Source organism: Haliotis cracherodii, unplaced genomic scaffold (genome assembly GCF_022045235.1).
Source record: "Haliotis cracherodii isolate W230 unplaced genomic scaffold, xgHalCrac1.p SCAF_11, whole genome shotgun sequence".
NCBI lineage: Eukaryota > Metazoa > Mollusca > Gastropoda > Lepetellida > Haliotidae > Haliotis > Haliotis cracherodii.
In genome coordinates this window covers 18,918,028-18,940,843 of record NW_027266266.1, presented here as the reverse complement: position 1 = coordinate 18,940,843, position 22,816 = coordinate 18,918,028, and the positions used below count along the sequence as shown (strand labels likewise).

General features: G+C 37.8%; 2 protein-coding genes across 2 annotated transcripts in view; one reads left to right on the top strand and one right to left on the bottom strand.

The window, feature by feature from the left end:
* Positions 1 to 617: 617 nt before the first annotated feature.
* On the bottom strand, positions 618 to 5,589 carry LOC139455520 (DNA polymerase delta subunit 4-like). The gene is made up of 4 exons (XM_071237066.1): positions 5,401 to 5,589; positions 4,704 to 4,790; positions 3,406 to 3,517; positions 618 to 2,865 (listed from the first exon to the last, which is right to left on the bottom strand). Exons 1-4 carry the CDS (start codon positions 5,480 to 5,482, stop codon positions 2,841 to 2,843), a joined length of 306 nt encoding a protein of 101 aa, XP_071093167.1. The 5' UTR covers positions 5,483 to 5,589; the 3' UTR covers positions 618 to 2,840.
* Positions 5,590 to 6,011: 422 nt separating this feature from the next.
* LOC139456292 (transducin beta-like protein 2) overlaps positions 6,012 to 22,816 on the top strand; it is a 29,981-nt gene continuing 13,176 nt past the window's right edge. The window contains exons 1-11 of the mRNA XM_071237917.1: positions 6,012 to 6,147; positions 7,035 to 7,235; positions 8,320 to 8,371; positions 9,724 to 9,786; positions 11,780 to 11,888; positions 13,233 to 13,332; positions 14,264 to 14,350; positions 16,091 to 16,226; positions 16,893 to 16,942; positions 18,419 to 18,601; positions 19,302 to 19,488. Coding sequence (XP_071094018.1) covers positions 6,027 to 6,147; positions 7,035 to 7,235; positions 8,320 to 8,371; positions 9,724 to 9,786; positions 11,780 to 11,888; positions 13,233 to 13,332; positions 14,264 to 14,350; positions 16,091 to 16,226; positions 16,893 to 16,942; positions 18,419 to 18,601; positions 19,302 to 19,488 — 1,289 coding nt within the window. The 5' untranslated portion in view covers positions 6,012 to 6,026. The remainder of the gene's footprint in view (positions 6,148 to 7,034; positions 7,236 to 8,319; positions 8,372 to 9,723; positions 9,787 to 11,779; positions 11,889 to 13,232; positions 13,333 to 14,263; positions 14,351 to 16,090; positions 16,227 to 16,892; positions 16,943 to 18,418; positions 18,602 to 19,301; positions 19,489 to 22,816) is intronic.

Here is a 22,816-nt window from a genome sequence, read left to right as displayed (position 1 = left end):
TTATATTTTTGAATATCTGCGAGTACCGGCACATGTCTTGCAGTCCGACTTCGCAGTGTTATTTGCCTTTCAATTCCTGGTTCGGCTTATCTGCGGGTCATATCATTTTCTCTCGTATTTCAATGGTCAAGTTAGCACCTCGGCTTATCTACGGGGTCGGCTTATCCGCGGTCATATACGGTAAGCCAGTTCTCCGAAACGTTGTGTTCCTCATAATGAAGAAGTTGACGTCCATAAATTGTCATTCTTTTGCTTATCACTTCTAAATGCCTTTCAAAGACTTGGTTGTCTCAATGTTTTAGAGACACAATATTTCCATGTGTATTCACACGACTTTTGTGTCATGGGTTGCATGTGAAACACTCATTTATCCAGAATGAACGTTATTACAAATGTAGACAGAAAACTTTTGATAACAAGATAACAGTGTTTACCGTGACTAATATCAATATTGAATGTGTGTGTTTAAAAAAACAGAGTTTTGTTTAACTGTTTTTGCTTGGTATATATATAAAATAGACAACCTTAGAAATTATTAACATAATTGCCTCTTATGTAAAAAAACAAAAACCAAGGGACATCAGATACTCTTATTTATTGCTTCATCTATAAATAATGAAACAGAAAACTGAGATACACTATATATATCATGTTACAATGTTGATACAAACACAGGTATGCAACAATCTTTCAACCGAAAACAGCCAACATACTTTTCTTCATACCCATCTTCCTGAGGACAGGGAGTTAACTGGCTGTAAAAATCCAGTTTCCACCCTTTCCAAACTAGGCTGGAATTTCTGGGCATGATCGGAGTGCCACCAATGGCTATTTACGAGTTATGTCCCTTCTATGTCCCTCCCTATTAACCAATCAGATTCCACTTCTCATATCACTTGCATTGCTTCAAACAAACATGGTGGCACCCAAGTCAAGATAATCTGATTGATGATCAAGATCTATACTGTAATAAAATGGGTCTCACCTCACAAAGTCCATCTAATCATATGAGCACCTTGATTAAAAACATGAAACGATTTGGAAAATATCTTTCGATGCCCAGTTGATGGTACACATGCTTTGCAAACCTGCACTTGACGAAATCTGTGTGTTGAAATCCATGTTGTTTACGAATTTTGTGACAAGTATTTGATTGGATTATGCCTTGACTCGTTAGTCCAGCCAAAACATAACTTCGTAATTCCAGCCTAGTTTGGCAAGGGTGGCAACTGGACTTTTACAGTCAGTTATCTCCCTTGCCTTGGGAAGATGCTACATACCATGGTATATATATATAAATCCTATATCATTATCTGGGGATACCTATCTATGCATACACCCTTAATAAAACATTATCAATTAGCATAACATTAACATAACAAAATAAATGGCACAAAACAGAAATATCACATAAATTTAAGATTTAACACCAATAAACTAAAACTCAGAATTACAAAAAAAATACATGCAATTTCTCTTCATAAAACAAATTAATAACTTAATGCAATTCAGCTAAGCAAACTTATCAGACAAATAATGTGACCATTAATTTAATCAATCTCCACTAAACTGAGAGAAACTCAAAGGGACAACTAATTTTAGTTCGTTACGTAGTTGGTTATAAGCATATATATACAGTATATATACAGCAAATGGCCAGAACTAAAAACTAAGTTTGTTATATTCTTCTGTTGGTTGTAAGCATGTTCGTCATTAACATAGTTTACTATATTATCAGTTTGGTTGAAGATATTGAAGATTGAAGAACTAATACAAAAGTTCCATTTGCAATATAACACTGTTGGCTCTGGAGTGAGTGAGTTGGGTTTAACGCCGCATTTAACAGTATTTCAGTTATATCACGGCGTGTCAGCTTAATGTGGGAGGAAAGCACGCAGTGATGTAGGTCTCAGATGTTTACCACTTCGGTGAAACCCACAAGCACAAACCTAGAAACATATTTGGGGCAAACCGGGATTCAAAACCACAATCATAGGTTTCTGGTGTGCCCAAGGGACGCAACTCTGCACAGCGAATCGCGGCGCCTTAGACGACTGGGCCCCATGTCCCTGTTGGCTCTGGCACTTGACACAACCACATTAGGGGACTCTGTATGTCTTGGTACAAGGCAAATTTCACAATTACCTTGGACATTTTCCTGGTGCTTGTGAATATGTTTACGTTTAGAAAACAGCCATGTTGAGTAAATAGACACTTGATAAAAGATCTTCTTATTGTTTCTGATACAATCATGATAATCAGGCAAAATAAATGAATTTTGTGGTTAATAAAATCACGCACTCATGCTTTCTGACATGTTTACAGGTAGAAAAATCCAAGATTTTTAAATAAAGCTATGACTATGACAATAATCCCTAAGGTGAGAATAATATGCTGAAATGACAGTAAAAATCTTTCTTCTAGGATAAATAGATATGAAATTTTGCAGTAACTGCAACAATGGCATAAAAGTTGTTGATAAAACACATAATAATGGAAACAATATGGTTGATGATATAACATGTAACCATGGTTTGGTTTTGGTTTGGTTTTGGTTTGGTTTGTTGGTTTGCCGCACTCAGCAATATTCCAGCTATATGACGGCGGTCTGTAAATAATCGAGTCTGAAACAGACAATCCAGTGATTAATATCATGTGACCACGGGTACAATATGGTTATTGATATAACATGTAACCATGGGAACAATATGGTTAATGATATAACATGTAACCATGGGAACAATATGGTTGAGAACACATCATGTAACCATGGGAACAATATGGTAGATGTCAAAATGCTGTAACCATGATTAAACTGCTACTTGGGGTGAGGATCTGGCTCAAATGCTGTAATCCTTCCACAAACTGTAACACAAAAGATTAATGTTTTAGCCAAGTATCTTGTTGCCTAAAAAAACAATGTTTACAATGCACACATGGATTTACTATTCAATTCTTTTACATAATGATTACTCAGAAATAACCAACCCCTCCGTGACTCCTCAGTCAGCATGAAATATTACTCTGTCAATCATGTCAAAATCAGATATTTAACCTTCCTGCTAATACCCACGAGCATGGGTATGGTGCTGACAAACCTAGAAACATAATCAAGACCATTTGGGGTTCAAACCCATGACCATACATTTTTTCTGTGACGCCTCATGGACACAGTGACTTGAACCTGTGCTCAAGACTGAAAAGCCTTTAGTGCTTAGATTTACACGATTGCATTGAATGCAATGTTAATTTGAAACCAGGTGTTTTCCTGTTTGCACGCTAAGGGAGCTTAGTTTGCAATTATATATAAATCCCTTGTGAAATATGAATCGCACACCCATATTAATCAGATCAAAGAACATGCGCTCCATGTGGAAGCATGATAAGGGAGACAACTCATCTTACCACTGTGTGTATTCTTCATCATGTGGGTGTTGTTCCAACAAATCTTTTACTTCTGGAGGAGGATTCAGTCCATGCTTCTCAGCTCGGGCCCACCTCTCCATCCTCGTTATTCCTGTCGGCCATGAGAGAAAGAGTTGACATACATGTATCATGTTAAGGAGGACATATGAGTAGCAACAAAATCCAGTTATGAGTAGCAACTCAACACAGTTATCTCTTGTTTCATTGAGATCAAACATCAAGTTCTAACAAATTTCAGTAGGTCCATCCTACATACTAATTCACTTATAAAAATAAGTTAAAAAGGATCAAATTAATCCAATGTATTTCTTCTTAATGGCACATATAAATTGTAAATAGGGCACATCTAAACATCGTTATTGAGTGCCCTGTGGCACACTTGAAAAACATGTTCCAGTGTTTCCGTTCTGCGGTATGTAACGGATATTGACCGGTAAAATATAACTGGGACCGTCAAATTTGAGGATTGATGGTCCCTGTGTCTGGCAGAAGTTTCCATTGAAAAATGCATATAATTAACTGTGAATCACTGTAAACATCAAAACACACTGTTTCAAATGCTGACGTGTTAGTTTTCTGTACCTTTTTATTGTAAATCTTGCCTTCTAAAAATAGCACACAATGTCAGCCAAAAATAAAATATGCCGTGACAGCGATGTTTTGATGTTCTTTGTTACCTCAACATTCATCGCTAGCTTCAAGAACATTGTCTTAAAGGAGCGATATTTTCCAAATGCATACCTGACATTATCTTAAAATGGCGGGTCAGAAGACGTTATCTGTGATTGGTTGACAAGATAATGACACAGAGATAACCAAAGGCGATGGTGCCAAGAGTGATTTTGGTAGTTCCAAATCTACAGTTGCTGAGCTTGGTGTGATTATATGTCATTTTTAATATCTTAGCATACCCTATTTTCAAACAGTTAAGACAACATTGCTGATATTTTGGGGGATTTTAACTTAAATTTGTGTTCATACTGATATGGTGATGTCTTCAAATTATAGTGTTTACATTATTTCACTCTTCCTTTTTCATCATAAGAAAATGCCACCAGAAACACTGATTTCTATGAAGAAGTGAGTGAGTGAGTATGGTTTTACGTCGCTTTTAACAATATTCCAGCAATATCACAACAGGGGACACCAGAATTGGACTTCACACATTGTACCCATGTCGGGAATCGGACCCGGGTCTTCAGTGTGACGAGTGAACGCTTTAACCACTAGGCTACCCAACCGCCCCTCTATGAACTACAACAATGCCAAGTTCTTACCGCTGCAAGGACCAAACTCCAATGTAAGGTCAAACTGTTGTAGAAGCTCAAGGTCTATTTGTTGCTGTGTCTTAACGCCACTTCTCCCTAGTGAAAAAAAGTATAAACATCATCAAGGCTCCATCAGGCTGAAGTGAAGTGCAGTTAATGAGTATACCCAGATTCTCTATTTCTGGGGTACTATATTATATATATATTTCCATAAATTTTTTAAATGTGCATGATACATATTTATTTATTGCACCAAAAACGTATACACGTCTTTGATTGCACATTATCACAAATGAACATAATATGAGATTATAGCATTTCAAAATAGTACAAGTCAAATCCCTGGGTCATCCTATTTATGAGTCCTGATGACTCTCAGTATTGATTTTGGGAGATCCCTTGGTTGAAAATGGGGGGAAGATGTTCTTCAGTCAATAAATAAGTTTCGTTTCAAACATGGAAAGTTTCATATGTAACTGGCATACTTTTTTAAGGCTTCACAAAATATTGTTTCGGAAATTAATGTCAGTTACCGTACATTTGTAAGAATGCATACAGATCATAGCACGGGATCAACCTTCAAAACAGTGTGGTACATTGTCTCTAACATTACATTAATTTCCGTCATGCCATTCATGGTTACCATGGATATGCGGACTAATTTACTGAAAAATGACAACTAACTCAGAAAAACTGTTAGTGTTACCTGCTTCCTTGTCTTCTTTCTTTACCTGTCGTGCTATTCTCTTTGTCTGCTTAAAACTATCTGTAATCATTGAACTAGACATGATTGTAAACAGACACAACAGTCAGGAATAACAAAACTTCAAAAAAACTGCTGACAATCTAGTCAGGAAATAAACTTTATGCAACGCCACGCCGTTCTATTTACCACTTGACCTAAATATCAAACATCTAACGTTATTAGTGTATTCGAACTGTCGAAGGGGAGTAACTGCTCATAGCTAAATATGTTGTCGATAAGAACTTCAGATTCAGAACTCGATGATGAAACATGATCTTTATTTAAAAACAACAAAATAGGTAAAAATAGTATTTGTCTGTCAGTTTTATACATGTTATAATGTATTTGAATATAAAATATGAATACTACCAGGAAGGTTCTAAATCACATTTCTAAAATAAATAAATAACCTATAGAGTTTAGGTTTTCGTTTTACTCATTCCAACATTTTGAAACACTCACTGAATGTTATTCCGATTCACCAATAAAAATCGGCGTTACTTTTCTTTACAATTGAAGAAACCAATCACAGGTGACGAACCATCCACGCACTTGCACACGTCCAACTCAGCACGTCGGAAATCAACATGGCAGACGAAACCTCCTCAGTACCGGTAATCGCTGTGACAGCGGCCGTAGGCGCGGTTGTTCTCTTGTTTATTCTCTTATGCGGCATCGGAAGAAAGGAACAGAAGGAAGAAGAACAAGGTTAGCGATTTATTTTAGAAACCGGTAAATGAAATGTTGCAATTGATCATGTTGATGGAGGGGACCGATTCCATAAACAGCTGATTAAATGAATGCCTATATAGGCCTAATACTGTAATACTTCAGCACCATACAACGTTAACTCGTAAACGATTGACATCAGTATACATGGTATCCGTTTGATTACTTTATGTTTTTGTGAGAGTACTGTTGCTAAATAATTATCAGTGCTTGAAGAGAGTACATGCAACTTGTAAACTGGTAAAGTAACATTTAACATGTTTAATCCACCCTAACTTTTTAGGTAATTTTATTATTTATAAAATAGTATAAATTCAGTATTACGCACAGGTGAATATCACTATCGCAAAACCAAAGTATGTTGGTTAACTCTTGATATTTGATAATAATATTTAAAAAATGCCTTTTATCAGATGCTTTCACTGTGATTGTGCAATGATCATGACAATCAGACAAATGAGTTATTGACCGAGTTACTGACCGAATGAGATGCCGGGGTAGAATAGGCCTTTAGAAACCCATACTTGCCGTAAAAGGCGACTATGCTTGTTGTAAAAGGCGACTCACGGGATAGGGTGGTCAGGCTCGCTGACTTGGTTAATGCATGTCATCAATCACAATTGCGTGGATCGATGCTCATGATGTCAATCACTGGATTGTCTGGTCCAGACTCGATTATTTTACAGACCGCCGTCATATAGCTGGAATATTGCTGAGTTTGGCGTAAAACAACCAACCAAATTATTGAAGCAGGGTGATTAATACAATGAGTATATTATCAAGTGGATAAAGATCAGTGATGAATTATTTGTGCCAAATTAAGTCTGCGAAAAAAAATGTATAAAAGAGAGTTTGGCATGTTTCAGAACAATCAGAAGAACCAAAGAGGACTGAAAAGAGCAATGAAAAAAGTTCAAAGAAGACAAAAGTCATTTTGAAAGGAAAGAAGGCAGCCCACCCAGCCTTCACTCATCAGTGGCTAGCAGGCACGTTGAAAGGACATGGGAGCCCAATACTTGCCTTCGACTTCAGCCCTAATGGAAAATATGTCTTGACATGTGCCGAAGGTAATTCAATTTTGCTGCAACTTTGTTATGTTAACTCAGAGTTTACGTGTTTTAGCACCAGTTCCAGAAGTTTCAGCACAAATTTCTTCAAATTCTTGATAAAATTGTTCAGATTTTGCATCAGAATTCTTCAGATATCTAAAATTCTTGTTTGGTGTTTTGGCGGCTGCACAGCTGAGGGGTGCGTTCGGATGAGATGTTTTTTCTGTTCTTGCAAACACAACACAGGAGTTTCAACTACCTTTTCGGAATGAAACAAGATAAGCAATTAGTATGAGTCAGGATAAGTATAAATTATATTTTTACCCTATAAAATACATATTTATAAGGGCCATAACTAGGCCATCATTTTAAAACAAATTTCATAACCTGTCGATTAAAATCAAACCATAAGATGATTACCCAAATCCTGTACAATGCATTGTATATTTTCCGACCGAGCAATTAAATTTTTCACTATGAAAACCCTACCCCCCTCAAAGAAAGCTTGGTCTGATGGTTGTTCTGTTCTTAACAACCATGTGGCCAAGTCGTCTAAGGCGCCGTGATTCGCTGTGTAGAGTTGCGTCCCTTGGGCACGCCAAAAACCTATGATTGTGGGTTCAAATCCCGGTTCACCCCGATTATGTTTCTAGGTTTGTCAGCATCATACCCGTGCTCGTTGGTTTCACCGAAGTGGTAAACGTCTGAGACCTGCATCACTTCGGGCTTTCCTCCCACATTAATCTGACACGCCGTGATATAACTGGAATACTGTTGAAAGCGGTGTTAAACCTCACTCACTCACTCACTCACGCAACAACCATGAGGTGTTCAGGTGTTCACCTTAATTTGAAGACAAAAACAAACAGAAGCAATATGTACAGTTACTTTAGGTTTACAACTGCAGCCGCTCCCCCAGCAGCAAGCTAGTTTGTAAATGGATATTTCCTGCCGAAGCTGGCTGAGGTTTTGTTGGGCTGAAAACACAAGAAATACATAATTCATTCAACTTGATCGTTTCCATTGATCACCTTGGTCACAGGCAACAACAATATGTTGTTTGTGTTGGTTACTATGGTTACTGTCTTAATGTTGTTTTCAGATAGATCTCTCATGCTATGGAGTGTGAAGGAATTTCTACAGAAAGAACATAAGTGAGTATAGCATAATTAAGATATTTTGTTGGTACATTGTACAAAACAGGAACAAAATATTTGTACATTCGTATATGTCATAGACAAGTGATACCCTTTAAAAAAACCTGACATTTTTTATTTTATGGTTGTATTTTTCATTACAGTGATTATTGAAAAACAATGGGCAAGTTTTTGTTTAAAATGGCAGAACCTCAATTTTCCAGTGTATTATGTCTCCATGTTAATCACATGTCATCGATCCCAATTGCGTGGACAGATGCTCATGATATTAATCACTGGATTGTCTGGTCTGTTTCTAGGTTTGTCAGCACCATACCCGTGCTTGTGGGTTTCACCGAAGTGGTAAATGTCTGAGACCTGCATCACTTCAGGCTTTCCTCCCACATTAAGCTGACACGCTGTGATGTAACTGGAATACTGTTAAAAGTGGCGTTAAAACCAAACTCACTCACTCAATCACGAAGAAACAGTGTCATTTGATTGGACAGCTATTTTTAGCATCATGTTATTCAACCTAGACTCAGAATGAAGCTATAGTGGCAAATGGATCTATTTAAAGTATTTAAAAAAGAATGGAGATATTTAATACACTGTGTAATCGAGGTTAGAATGGCATTGTCTGAGTTGATTTTGAAATTCTATATATCAATGATTGAATTATGTCAGTATGAACTAGAGGAAGAATGAAGTAAGACGAGTTCTATGGATGAACAACTTCTTTATTACAATTCGTGCGACGTTTCGGTGTAGATCCTAACACCTTTATCAAGCAAGGATCTACACTGAAACGTCGCACTAATTGTAATAAGGAAGTTGTTCATCCATAGAACTCGTCTTACTTCATCACACAAACTTCTAAATGCCACTGAAAGAAGTTAGAGGAAGTATGACAGAACTTTATTTAAGAAATAAAGACAAGTGGGAATTGTTTATCATACAATAAAACACTGCAGGGAGAATAAACCATGAGGGGTGCAGCCCCAGCTACATCTCTGGTGAACAACTTACTAGACACTTCCCCTTCAAAAGTAATGTTGTCCAATGTATGACGTCATCAAGTTGCGAGTGCATATTCAAATCTCCAGAAATGACGTCATGATAGAACAATGTTTTATCGGGAAATAAACCATACTTCGTTCTTTTTTAACTTTGCGATTTTATCACGTAGCTATCATATATTGGGATGTAAAGGTATGGTTGCGAGAGCATCGCTATATCCTATTGCGCAAACGGTTATCCATCGTGCATCATAAACATCCTGTCCTTAGAAACCCTTGGTTTATTGTTTCTCAGCTTACCTTGTGTTGTTGTTTTGTCCAGTGTTCATGGTGTTGTGTTAACTGTTTCAGATTCATCAGAGGAAGTGTAGAACTCGATCATGCCACCAAACTTGCCTTCAGCCCAGACTCGAGGTACTGACGATGATTGTACAGCATGATGCATGATGGTCCTATGTTCTTGTATCTTTATCAGTTTAGGGTACACAGGACATCAACCTTTATGATTTGTGAATATTAAGGATTCAGGTCTAGCAGTAGAACTCATCTGGGGCAGATGGTCTTATTCGTGACAAACATATAATTCAAATGTGATATGATGTAATGTTGTGGTACAGCCCATGGTTCATTTGACTGTCCTGAAGATAACATTTTCGAGGCAAGACTTTTAAAAAAGACCCTGAATTCTAATGACTAATCAAAAAGAAAAGTGAAAAAAAAATATATACTGAAAATGACTATATTTTTAACTTTATCCTATCTTTCTTTTCTTCTTTCTTTATTAATCCTTTCAGGAAACATGCTTGAACCATGTTTCCAGTTTCTAAAACAAAAAATCACCCAAACACCCACCAGCATGGTCACATACTGACCAACAACTGGATCAGTTATGTGCTTCTGTGCACGGTAACCTTACATGACCCGATCACTTGTGTATCTCTGTCCATTTTAGATCTTAGAGAATATATTTGTTTTTGATTTTTTTGTTTTGCTTTGTTTCTTGCAATGTACTAAATAGGAAAACAGGTCAAGCTACATCTGGCGTGTACACGGTGCCGATGCACGTACTCTACCCCTATACACTGCGATGTGACTTGTAGCCAGTGTACCTTAACGTCCTGATGCACTGAGTGCCATATAAAAATGCCAGACACTGCTTTTTAGCTTTACCTTCATAAGTGTCACCGAGGAATGGTGAACCATCTATCTCTAACAAGAAGTCTAAGTCTGCTAAGAAATCTACTGTCATGTCTCGTCCTCTTGACGCTACCTCAGACTCCCAGATGCCTTCTTATCCGTTGCTGACGGGTAGCCTAGTGGTTAAAGCGTTCGCTCGTCACGCCCAAGACCCGGGTTCGATTCCCGACATGGGTACATTGTGGGAAGCCCATTTCCGGAGTCCCCCGCCGTGATATTGCTGGAATATTGCTAAAAGCGGTGTAAAATCAAACACACTCACTCACTCACTATCAGTTGCTGACAATATGGTCTCTGACAATGTTTTGACTGCAAATATCTTCACACAGATTGACCCCGTTACTACACCTAAACTTTCAGATGTTCACACTACTACACCCTCCATTCTTTTGACAACTATGTCAACGATATTATTATTATTTTAATTTGGAACCCAGCACCTTGTAAATATTATAAAACATTTTACAGTTTCTATGGGTGAAAGATTGTCAGCCATTTTTTATGAATTGATATGTAGGCTATCGATATATTAATACTCACGGATTTGTGTGAAAAGGTTCAATATATTTAAAAGGGGTATTTGTAGCAAGAAGGAAACCTCTTTTTAACCAATCAGATTCAAGTGTTCTTCAATGTAATGGTAGAATACAATATCAGTGCACCCTTTTGAATGTAGAGGCCAATAAATGACAGTGTTTATGAAATATTCACAACAGTGCAATGTTGCCTGATTAATGTTGCATTCAGAACTGCCCGTTTGTGTTGGCTTTTGAGATACCTAAATGGGATATGCTGCTTTGAATGCTACACTTGCTCCGTCAGAAACCTTGACTGACTCTTGATTTAAACGTTCCCCCTGATGTTTTTTGTTTGTTTGTTTGTTGTTTAACGCCGCACTCGGCAGTATTCCAGCTATATGATGTCTGTAAATAATCGAGTCTGGACCAAACAATCCAGTGATTGATATCATGAGCACCGATCCATGCAATTGGGATCGATGACATGCATCAACCAAGTCAGCGAGCCTGACCACCCAATCTCGTTAGTCGCCTCTTACGACAAGCATAATTGCCTTCTTACCGGATGTAACCTCTTGTGGAGAGTTTATCAGATCTTCATGCAGAGAAGTATTTTTATGGGAGTAAAAGGTCAGATTTTAATGAGACTGATATCACATCAATAACAAAATGGCTATGTGTCTTCTTTTCAGGGCAATTGTCGCGAGTCTGGGCAACGCTAACATCATCCGAATATTTCGACTGGGGAAGAAGGAGGATGGCTCCAGCGTCACCATACAAGGTGCCATGGATTTCCGCCAGGTGAGTTCCCGCGGGAGAGAGACAGTTTGTGTAGTAGAAGGGCCACCGGCCCATTATACGTTACAGCATGATCCGGAATAATGTTGCCAAGGAGCTCCACGAAAACAAGCAAGGGATTCAGAAATTGAAAGGGGTATTCTCAGTGAAGTGTAAAAGGGCAAACTTTCACTTTTTCAACTGATTATTATCATGATGATGTGACATTCACATAGTCAAAGAAGGATAGACCGCCTTCGTGGTCTAGTGGTACAGCGTCTGCCCGGAGAGCGGAAGGTCCGGGGTTCGATCCCAAGCTGTGTCAAACCAAAAGACGTTAAAAGATGGTACTTGTTACCCTGTCTGGCGCTCGGCATTAAGGGGCTGAAACAAGGACTGGTCGGCTCGGAGTCAGTATACTGTGTCTGAGTTGGGGTATTCATGTTAAACTGCGATGTTGTATCTCAGTGAGCTAGCACTATAAACTCGGCATCATTATGGACTAGTACAAGCAGCCACACACTCACACACACATACATGCACGTCGCTATATAAGTGCAATAATCTTGGATGCGAAGTTAAACCCCATTTCACCTCACCTCACCTCAAAGATTGATACAAAATATTCTGAATATACTTAATTCCAAAGGGCATTCTTAAGAGTACGCTGTGGCACACTTGAAATATTTAAACTTTAGTTTCCCTGACATACAAGAACACCTTCTGATTTGTTTGAAATTCAACCAGCATTGGCTCTGGCTAACAGGACCTGCTTATTTCTACCTCGTCACATGATTATGCACCAAATAATTTTGTTGCATGTGTACAAATATTTGAATGAAAACTATTTTTAAATAGCGTTATTCTAAATGTATGTTACAGCACCACAATGTTGAGATCATCATCATCGCTAAGGGGACCTTCTAATTTCTACCAAAGATTTTACTGTTCACATGATTATGCACCAAATAATTTTGTTGCATGTGTACAAATATTTTAATGAAAACTATTTTTAAATAGCGTTATTCTAAATGTATGTTACAGCACCACAATGTTGAGATCATCATCATCGCTAAGGGGACCTTCTAATTTCTACCCAAGATTTTACTGTTCACATGATTATGCACCAAAGAATATTGTTGCATGAACACAAATATTTGAATGAAAACTATTTTTAAATAACGTTATTCTAAATGTATGTTACAGCACCACAATGTTGAGATCATCATCATCGCTAAGGGGACCTTCTAATTTCTACCCAAGATTTTACTGTTAACATGATTATGCACCAAAGAATATTGTTGCATGAACACAAATATTTGAATGAAAACTATTTGTGAATAGCGTTATTCTAAATGTATGTTACAGCACCACAGTGTTGAGATCATCTGTATCGGCATCGCTTCTAATGGCAAGTTCATCATGACTTGTCACAGGGACACGACTATAATTATATACAACCTCAAAGGTGAGGGTTTATCTTATTCTCTTGTGTAGAGAATTCAACTATGCTTGTCTTATGGGCGACTAGCGGGATCGGATGGTCAAGCTCGCTAACTTGTCATGTCATTGTATCCCAATTGCGTGGGTCAGTGCTCATGATATCAATCACTGGATTGTCTTGTCGAGACTTTATTATTTACAGACTGTTGTCATATAGCTGGAATATTGCTGAGTGCGGCGTAAAACAACAAACAAACAAACAAAACATAAACACATTTCACACAGAACAAGCAGAACACCTGGGCAAAGATAGATTTGAGCTTTGTTTGAGACTAAGCACATTAATAAAACACTGGAGTAACACTAACTTGTGTATGATAAAAGTGTTTGAAAAGGATGAAATCATAGGAATAATCATTCAAAATTACCGTATTCGACGTAAAAAGCGCCCAGGGCGCTCTCAAAATTAAAAATAGGGGGCTCTTATTAAAATATTATTTTGGTGGAAAAAACAGAGTTGAAAGATACATTTCATGGTTTATGCTGACGGTTTGAACTCTTCATATACGACAGATATATTTTTCAGAATTTAATTGCCCATGATTAAGGGTGCATATAACACACGAGTGTGTATTATACACAAATAAATAAGTCTTGTGTACATTGATCAATCGGAAGGGGTGCTAATTGGGATTGTTCACTTGCCAATATATTAGCAAATATCGCCGTAGGCGGTTATTAGAGCTGGGCGCTTAATACGTCGAATACGGTAATAAAATTACTCAAAGTGTCTAATTTGAGAAATGTATTCTGCAACAACAAAAATATTGATGAATCCAATGATAACAGTTGTGTATTGCTACATGTTTAGCATATTTAGTTATGCTGATGACACATGAATGAGCTATGAAAACATGCTGTCGCTGATTGAATTTTCCTGTGTTTGTGTGTTGCAGGAGAAGTGTTATCTAGAATAGACACACACCAGATGTCCAACTCATTTGGTGCTGTATCTCCTTGTGGGAGGTTTGTTGGATCATCAGGTAAGTCATATCACCAAATGTCTATTTATTTACTGAATGCAAGTGAGTGAGTGAGTGAGTGAGTGACAGAGGTCCTCTGCTATTTGCATTTATTCTAGCCATATCACACACATTGTATTGGGCTTCACACATTGTACCAATGCAAAGATGTTGAAACAATTTCACAACAAGGATACCCCCATTCAATGTTCAATATGTCCCAAAACTCTAACTTGCAGATATTCCAAAAATTAAGTTTGTTTTGTTGATGCTTGTTTAAGAATGTTTAGGGACCAACTTGTATCTCACAGAGTTTGTCACTTTCCCCAAACACCAAGCATGGAATGGAACATACATTGATAAACATACATTTACCCACCTTCCATATACCCACTCCTGGTAAGTAATATGTAATAGTAATAGGGAGGCCTATAGGTCGCTGGGCCCCGTTCCACAAAGCCATCTTAGCGCTAAGGTGATCCTAACTCCCATACTTTAACACTGGCTTACAATAGTCGTGCGGTAAGTTCACTTTGTGGAATGGTGCCCTGTATGTGAAGTTTGAGTTATGTCCCTTTATTTTCAAACCATGGCATATTTTGTAGTTTTTAAAAATGTAGATTTTTAAACTTATCCTATCTCACACTATAATTTCTTCTGTTTTTTTCGATCCTGGAAACATGCTTGAACAAAGTTTCCAGCTTCTAAAATCAATTCCCCTGAACAGATCTGAGCATCACCATGGTCACCACCCAAACAAATGGGTCACGCATGTAATCGTGTGCATAGCGACCTACACAAAGTGAACACATGTTTATACACTTGCCACATCATTCTCTTTCATCAGAGTTGACAGGCGAGAGGTGTTGTGACGTGGGGATGGTTGGGTGGGCATATATGTGTGAGATAGGATAATTATATTAATATACAATATATTGGAAAATTTCCAAATTTTTAAATTTATCCTTTCTCACCCTCTGCATTTATCCCACGGTTCGAAGGTGGGGCACAGATACCCCAGCCTGTAATAGATTACAGCTGTGAGACATACACCAGGAAGCTGGTTCTAAGCAGTGAAATAAAAAAACATTTAAAACACTGCCCAGTGTCGTAAATGGCAATAACCTGTGAATGGTGAGTCAAATTACATGCAATCTCATTAAAATCAGATCTTAGTTCTCGCTATCGCTAAACAAAGATCTGAGGACATCCCATTATGGGTCACGTCAGACCGATCTTGCGCGAACTTTGACCGACCAATGGAATGACCAATCAGAAGGCAGCTTTCTTGTGCTTTACGGCACAAATTTCAAATTGGCAACTACGCTTCGAAACATATTTTGACAAATTCTCGATTACAAATTTGAAACCTGAACAAAAAACATTCTGGAATGGTTAATCGATGGTCTAGATTGTATGGATTCAGTCTTTAAACCCAAAACTATCGTTCGGAATACCCTATGTTAAAGTTTTCGAGATTGCATGATTAGAAATCACATTCCGACTGTCACTTTCATAATCTGGTAAGCGACGCACTGATTGGTCGGATGAAAGGTCGTTCTGACGTGACCCTCAATGGGATGTCTTTAGACGTCTAACTAAGGTCTTATTTTAATGAGATTGAATTACACGTAGAAATGTTTGATTAGTGACCCACTTGGTCTGATCAATATATTTATCTACAACATTGTTAGTCTACGATATTGAATGATATCACACAGTGGAATGTGGTAAATATGGTTGGCTGGGTTTGTTTTGTAGGCTTCACCCCTGATGTCAAAGTATGGGAGGTGCTATTTGACAAATCTGGGACATTTAAAGAAGTCAAGAGAGCTTACGAGTTGAAAGGTCATGGCGCAGGTGTCCATAGCTTTTCATTCTCAAATGATTCTAGTCGGTAAGTCGAAGAGGTTTCTTGAGTGTTGTTCAAAATATAGAGGGGCTGTCTGGTAGCCTGGTGGTTAAAGCGTTCACTCGTCACGCTGAAAACCCGGGTTCGATTCCTGACATGGGTACAATGTGAAGCCCATTTCTGGTGTCCCCCGCCGTGATATTGCTGGAATATTGCTAAAAGCAGCGTAAAATCAAACTCACTCACTCAAAATATAGCATTCAACGTAACAGATTTGATTTGATTCATTTTGCTATGATTTTGAATATCAATCCATAATGCATTTTATCACGACTGCATTGAATATATGATGTACAAAGTAATTCCAAAGCAAATTGTGTGTTGTTTGATGATGTGATACAAATCCTGAATCTCCAAGTAGTATTTCTATTATAGTACTACTTTGGTGACCGATCTTGACTTGTCACTGCCTCCGTGGTGTAGTCAGTATGCTGTGTCTGAGTAGGGTGTTCGTGTTAACTTGTGGCATCATGTCTAAAGTGGACTAGCACTATAAAACCAGCATTATTCTGGACTAGTAGAAGCAGCCACACGCACAGAAACATGCATGCACTCTTATATGTACAACCTCACCTCACCTCACCTCACCTCACCATATGTATTGTTGTAATTAACTAAAACATAAGGTGAGATGTGCTTGTTTATTTCCAGGATGGCTTCAGTGTCTAAAGATGGTACTTGGAAGTTTTGGGATACTGATGGTAAGAAACACAACCTTCTTGAATTACGAGTTAATGAACACCTCACTGTAACCATGGTAACCCAAACATGGATTTTACCATGAATTTGGAAAATACTTGATTTTGATTGGTCAGTCAGAGGGTTCAAATCACAATACTGGTAAACCCCCTCTCATTGAAATAGCCGATTTGATGGCCGCATCACCGTGAAAGCTTATATTTTTAGAATAGTACTTCTTTTACAGTCATTGTCAGTAAGCATATTTAAATAATTATATGTACAATTATGGACTACAAAATGTTAAGTTATTGTTTCTATAATGTACAAAGGATGTATGACTGGTCCCCCGCAACCTATGCTGATCCTGAGCAAGAGGCAAGAGAGTTGACTGACTATAAAAGTCCAGTTTTCACCTTACCTGAACTAGGCTGGCATGATGGAGTTACATATTGGCTGGGCTAATGAGTCTATGCATAGTCCAATCAACATTGCGCAACGAAATCGTAATCCAGTTCATAAACTGTCATGCAGATTTCAGTCGATTGCAGGATTTGCAAATCATGTGCACTGTCAACTCATTGTCAGCAGATATTTTCCAAATCTTTTAATGTTTTTACTCAAAGCGCTCACTTGATTTGATGCATTTCGCGATGTAAGACCCGTTTCATCACAATTCAAATCTTGATTATCGATCAGATCGTCCTGACTGGGCGCCATCATATGTTTGAAGCAAATGCAAGTGATGCGAGAAGAGGAAACTGATTGGTCCAAGCTTAAAAGGCACATAACTTGTAGTAGCCACTGGTGGCGCTACGTTCAAGCCCAGGAATCCCACCCTAGTTTGGCAAGGGTGGAAACTGGACTTTTAAAATCAGTTAACTCTCTTGCCTCAGGAAGATGGTCCTTAGAGGCGACCAAATGGATTGGGTTGTCGGAATTGGTGACTTCATTGATGGCATCTTACTGTACCCTGAAGACGTGGATCGCTGCTCATAATATCAATTACTGGATTGTCTTGTCCCGACTTGATTATTGACAGGCTGCCATCATGTAGCTGGAATATTGCTGAGTGCAGCATTAAACAAGACACAAGGAAAGCCTTTGGTTTGTCTATCCCAGGTCCCATTACCCTTTGCAGGACCCAGGGATAAAGCTGTGATATTGGTGACTATGACATATCACATATACTAGTCTTAATCATTCACTTCCATGTGTATTGGAGATACTGATCTGTTGTGGGCAATGTGTATCACTTACCCCTGTATGTACCGTATTTGACGTAATAAGCACCTGCTCTAATAAGTGCCCCAGCGATGTTTGCTAATAAAATGTGGTAAACGCCTGAGACCTGCATCACTTCAGGCTTTCCTCCCACATTAAGCTGATACGCCGTGATATCACTGGAATACTGTTAAAAGCGGCATTAAACCCAACTCACTCACTCACTCGTGCTGAGATTGTAAAATATGTTTATTGTGTTTAAAAATCTGTTTTAGTGCGGTACGAGTTTGATCAGGATCCCAAGCTGTTATACACTGGCAAGCTCAGTCATCCCAGCCTCCATTTGATAACACTGTCGCCTGATGGTCGGTCTGTTGCCATTGCTGGTGATCTGTCAATCTCTATATGCAGCACAGTCTCAGGAAAAGAAGAAGAATATTTTGAAAATGTCCATGCAGGTTGGTAACTTAAACTATGCTTGAATGACACAATGACACAATGAGTGGTTAAAGTGTTCACTATAAGACCATTGTTTTATTCTATACTCAGAAACAAAAGAACCTGTGAAGTGTTTCATGATAATATAAAAAATATCTGCATATATTCTTATAGTTAATGCTTTGCAGCAGTGACTTGCATTTCACTGATAACAGGGCAAATAAATATGAAGAGGCTTTAATGTTCAGTGTTACCCTTTCGCTTTGAATTAAATATTAAAATACCCCTGAATTTAAGGAAATAAGGACTTTTCAGAAAGTTTCAATTTTGTACAAAAACTATGTTTTTTCCCATTTTGTCCACCAAGGGCACTTTGTTTAGAATTCTTGATAAATCCCTGCACTCCTATCCGTGTCCATTCTTTCAGGGTTGCACGGGTGGCCCAGTCATCTAAGGCGCCGCGATTCGCTGTGCAGAGTTGCGTCCCTTGGGTATGCCAGAAACCTATGATTGTGGGTTCGAATCCCGGTTCGCCCCGCTTATGTTTCTAGGTTTGTCAGCACCATACCCGTGCTCGTGGGTTTCACCGAAGTGGTAAACGTCTGAGACCTGCATCACTTCGGACTTTCCTCCCACATTAAGCTGACACGCCATGATATAACTCGAATACAATTAAAAGCAGCGTTAAACCCAACTCACTCACTCACTCTATTCTTTCAGACGCAATATCCCAGATAGGGTTTGATGTGGGCAGCAAGTTCTTGCTCTCCGCCGGAGACAAACATGTGCAGGTGATCCACAACGTGACGGGGTACAGGGCCACTATCGCTGACCTGGAGCAGAAGGAGAAGAAGGCCAATACAGAAGCCATGCGGGAAAGAATCAGAAACCAGATAAAAGATGCAAGGTACAGCCAGGAAACCATTCTGTATTCTCATTGTCTTCTCCTTTTTGTGATCAGGTGACAAGGAAGCTCTATTGGACACAATGCATAAGTAGCCACAGTTCTGTATATCATGCCTGCATCTCAATAAGTACACAAACTCTACAACCCATGACGATCCGGGGTAGAATAGGTCTTCAGCAACCCATGCTTGCCATAAAAGGCCACCATGCTTGTTGTAAGAGGCGACTAACGGGATCGGGTGGTCAGTCTCACTGATTGGTTGATGCATGTCATCGTATCCCAATTGTGTGGATCGATGCTCATGAGGTCAATCACTCGATTGTCTGGTCCAGACTTGATTATTTACAAACTGCCATCATATAGCTGTAATATTGCTGAGTGCGGCATTAACCTTTAGCCTGCTGAATTATTTTCACACTTCTTACCCCTGCCTGCTGGATTAATTTTAGCATAAGGCGCTCTAAAGAGGGTGGGTGATTTCAAACAGTCGGTGCCTCATTAAACAAGGGCCAATTGAAGAAATATTTTGCACATTTATTCCCGATAGAAAACTACACAATTCTATATAAAAATATCCTGGTGTTTTCAATCATACCAAGGTTAAGACCAAAGCGAACACAAAATTTGTTAATTTTCTTGAACTTACCTGAATTGCGTTATTGAAGGTGGTTTGCATTTCATGCTAGGAACCCTCTAATATCGTAACATTTTTGCAAATTGATTTCAATATGCATATCTCCGATATCATAATTTTAATTGAGTAAAAATTCGGGATTTATAATCGGCATATATCAGCGCGATGGTAAATTATGAACCATTTCAGTGAATTTATTATCTAAACGTTAAACAGAAAAATAACTTAATTTTCGAGGTCATCATGTCGGTTGCAGAAATACGAATATTCGGGTTAATCTGACGTGTCATGTTATAAAATTTGCAGGAAACAATCAATGACTTATAAATATTCACTAATCCTAATTTCAAGCGTTTTGGTTGAATATTTACGATATACAGAAATAAACAACCCGTGTCATGCTAGTAGACGTCCTAAAATCAAACATGGCGCGCTTCGCCCGACCTCCGCATAACTTATTGCTATTTTAATATCAACAAAGTTTACATTGCCTTTATAAATATAACTTGGCGAAAGTTGACGATCTTCTCAATCGAAGAATGTTTTATTCGTCATATTCCAATAAATATGACGAGAGAAAAATGAAAATAAAGATCGTGAATTCTGACAGCACTATTTCAATTAGTGCAAAGGTCACCGGATGTGATGTCACAGACAGGGGTAGTCTGCTGATAAGCTTTCGAAACAAAACAATTACAGTAAATTTTTAAATAGTTCGCCTATCACATACAGCAAAAATATAAGTCGATACACAGTATCAGTAATCACCACTAACATGAAATAAAAATGTGACTTTGACGATATAATTCGCGTATTAGTTAATCCGTTTGACCTTGCATGCTCCCGTGACCCGGAAACGGTAGACGATAAATCAACATGCCACATGCAAGTTTCTCGGTATCTTTTATTTGAACTTCTGTTGATATTTAAGAATCACCATTCAATGTTGTGAATATAAATGGGACATGATTCATATTTCTGCGATGTACATGCTGATAAGTTTCACTACAACAAGTGTATCCCACGTAATACGTCTATGGATATCGTCGATCAGCAAGATCACCATCAACAACAGGTGCGCGAAAATGGGGTTGACAAAACGTGTTTCAAAATAACATCCCCGCGTTGCTGAAAATGATAGGGTATATATAAGCAATAAAATTCTACGTACATATTTTCGGTGGTAGTTCCACATTACATTTAGGATAGGTTTCCTTTCGGGAATACATTCATAGATTCTAGTATGATTTTAGAACAGTTTCACGAAGGATTTCTAAATTTATTCCAAAAATATGAAGACCACCATGGTTGCGCTTTGATGATAGATTTGTAATTGTTTAATTATTTACAGCTTTTTACAGGTTTTAAAATTTTAAGTTATATTTAATAGTTATTTTCCCCACAATGATGGTGTGTGGGGACAGTAAATATTAGTCTTTGCATCAACACAGTGTAACTGATCAAACTTCAATTATTATCTTTAGTTTAAACATATTTATTCAACAATTATTATCTTGCACTCTGAAAATCAACTATGTGAATAAGTAACTCTCTGATGTCATCATTTTAATTTTAGTATTCCATGAATAATGATTAAATCAGATCCTTAACATATACATACTAAACTCATATGGACATTAATTTTGTGCATTATGTGGTTTGTTTCCAAATAAAACAATTCTGAAATATAATTTAATAGGAATTAATTTAATTTAATTACAGTAACAGTACTTGTAACAGTACATGACATTTTTATTTGTTTAATCACAAGAACCATGGTGGCACATAAGCTGGTAAGTTTGCCATAGGTTTCTTAGAAAATGCTATTAGTCCGGTAATTAAAGGTTTATTTTTCATGAAGGTTCAACAAAATTGACGGAAAAGGTTTTTTAACACATTTCACTGCCTTGATAGGTCTACTTTAAAAAAAAAAATAGTTTACCAAAATTTGACATGGGGAAACACCCAAAATAGGTCAAATCCAAGATGGCCACCATTAGTACAAACGAAAATCGAAAAATTTAAAAAAAAAAAGAATCAATCAAAATCTTAACATGGCTGATGACTCTATTTAAAATCAACTTCATAGGATCCAGACAGGGGAATATATATATAACAATTTTGAAGTGAAATCTTACACAGAAATAAATTACGGCTGCCCGAAATGTGAAAAAAATGCAATTGTTCCATATCAGACTACAAAATACTTAACACGGGCTTATAAAGAGGATATAACCCTGCAATACTACAGTTTACAAGTCAAACTTACTATCAATTTAAATGTCTAAAGTTCAAGAAAGTCTTTATAATCACACTCATATACTGTACATGAAGAGACGATTATTCAGTTATGTCAGAAAAGTCATGACTTGGTCCATTTGAACATGTCATCTCTTTGCATTGTCCACATGCTGAGGTACATTGTAGACAAAAATATTCTGCATGAGCATGTGTTTTCATCACACTTTCCAGTGCAATTGTATCTGATTATTTTCAACAGAAATTTAGGAGTGACAGCTTGGTGCCTTGTGATTGGTTTCAATATAGTGCCCTTGTTGCTCTTGTGAAGCGTCCAGCCCCATTCTGTCAGAACAGAACAGAACTTTATTACGCTCAGGCCGAGATCCTCGGCATATGAGATACAAAATGACAGCAAAATACACATTATAATAGCGGATATGTGGTTAGCCGGAA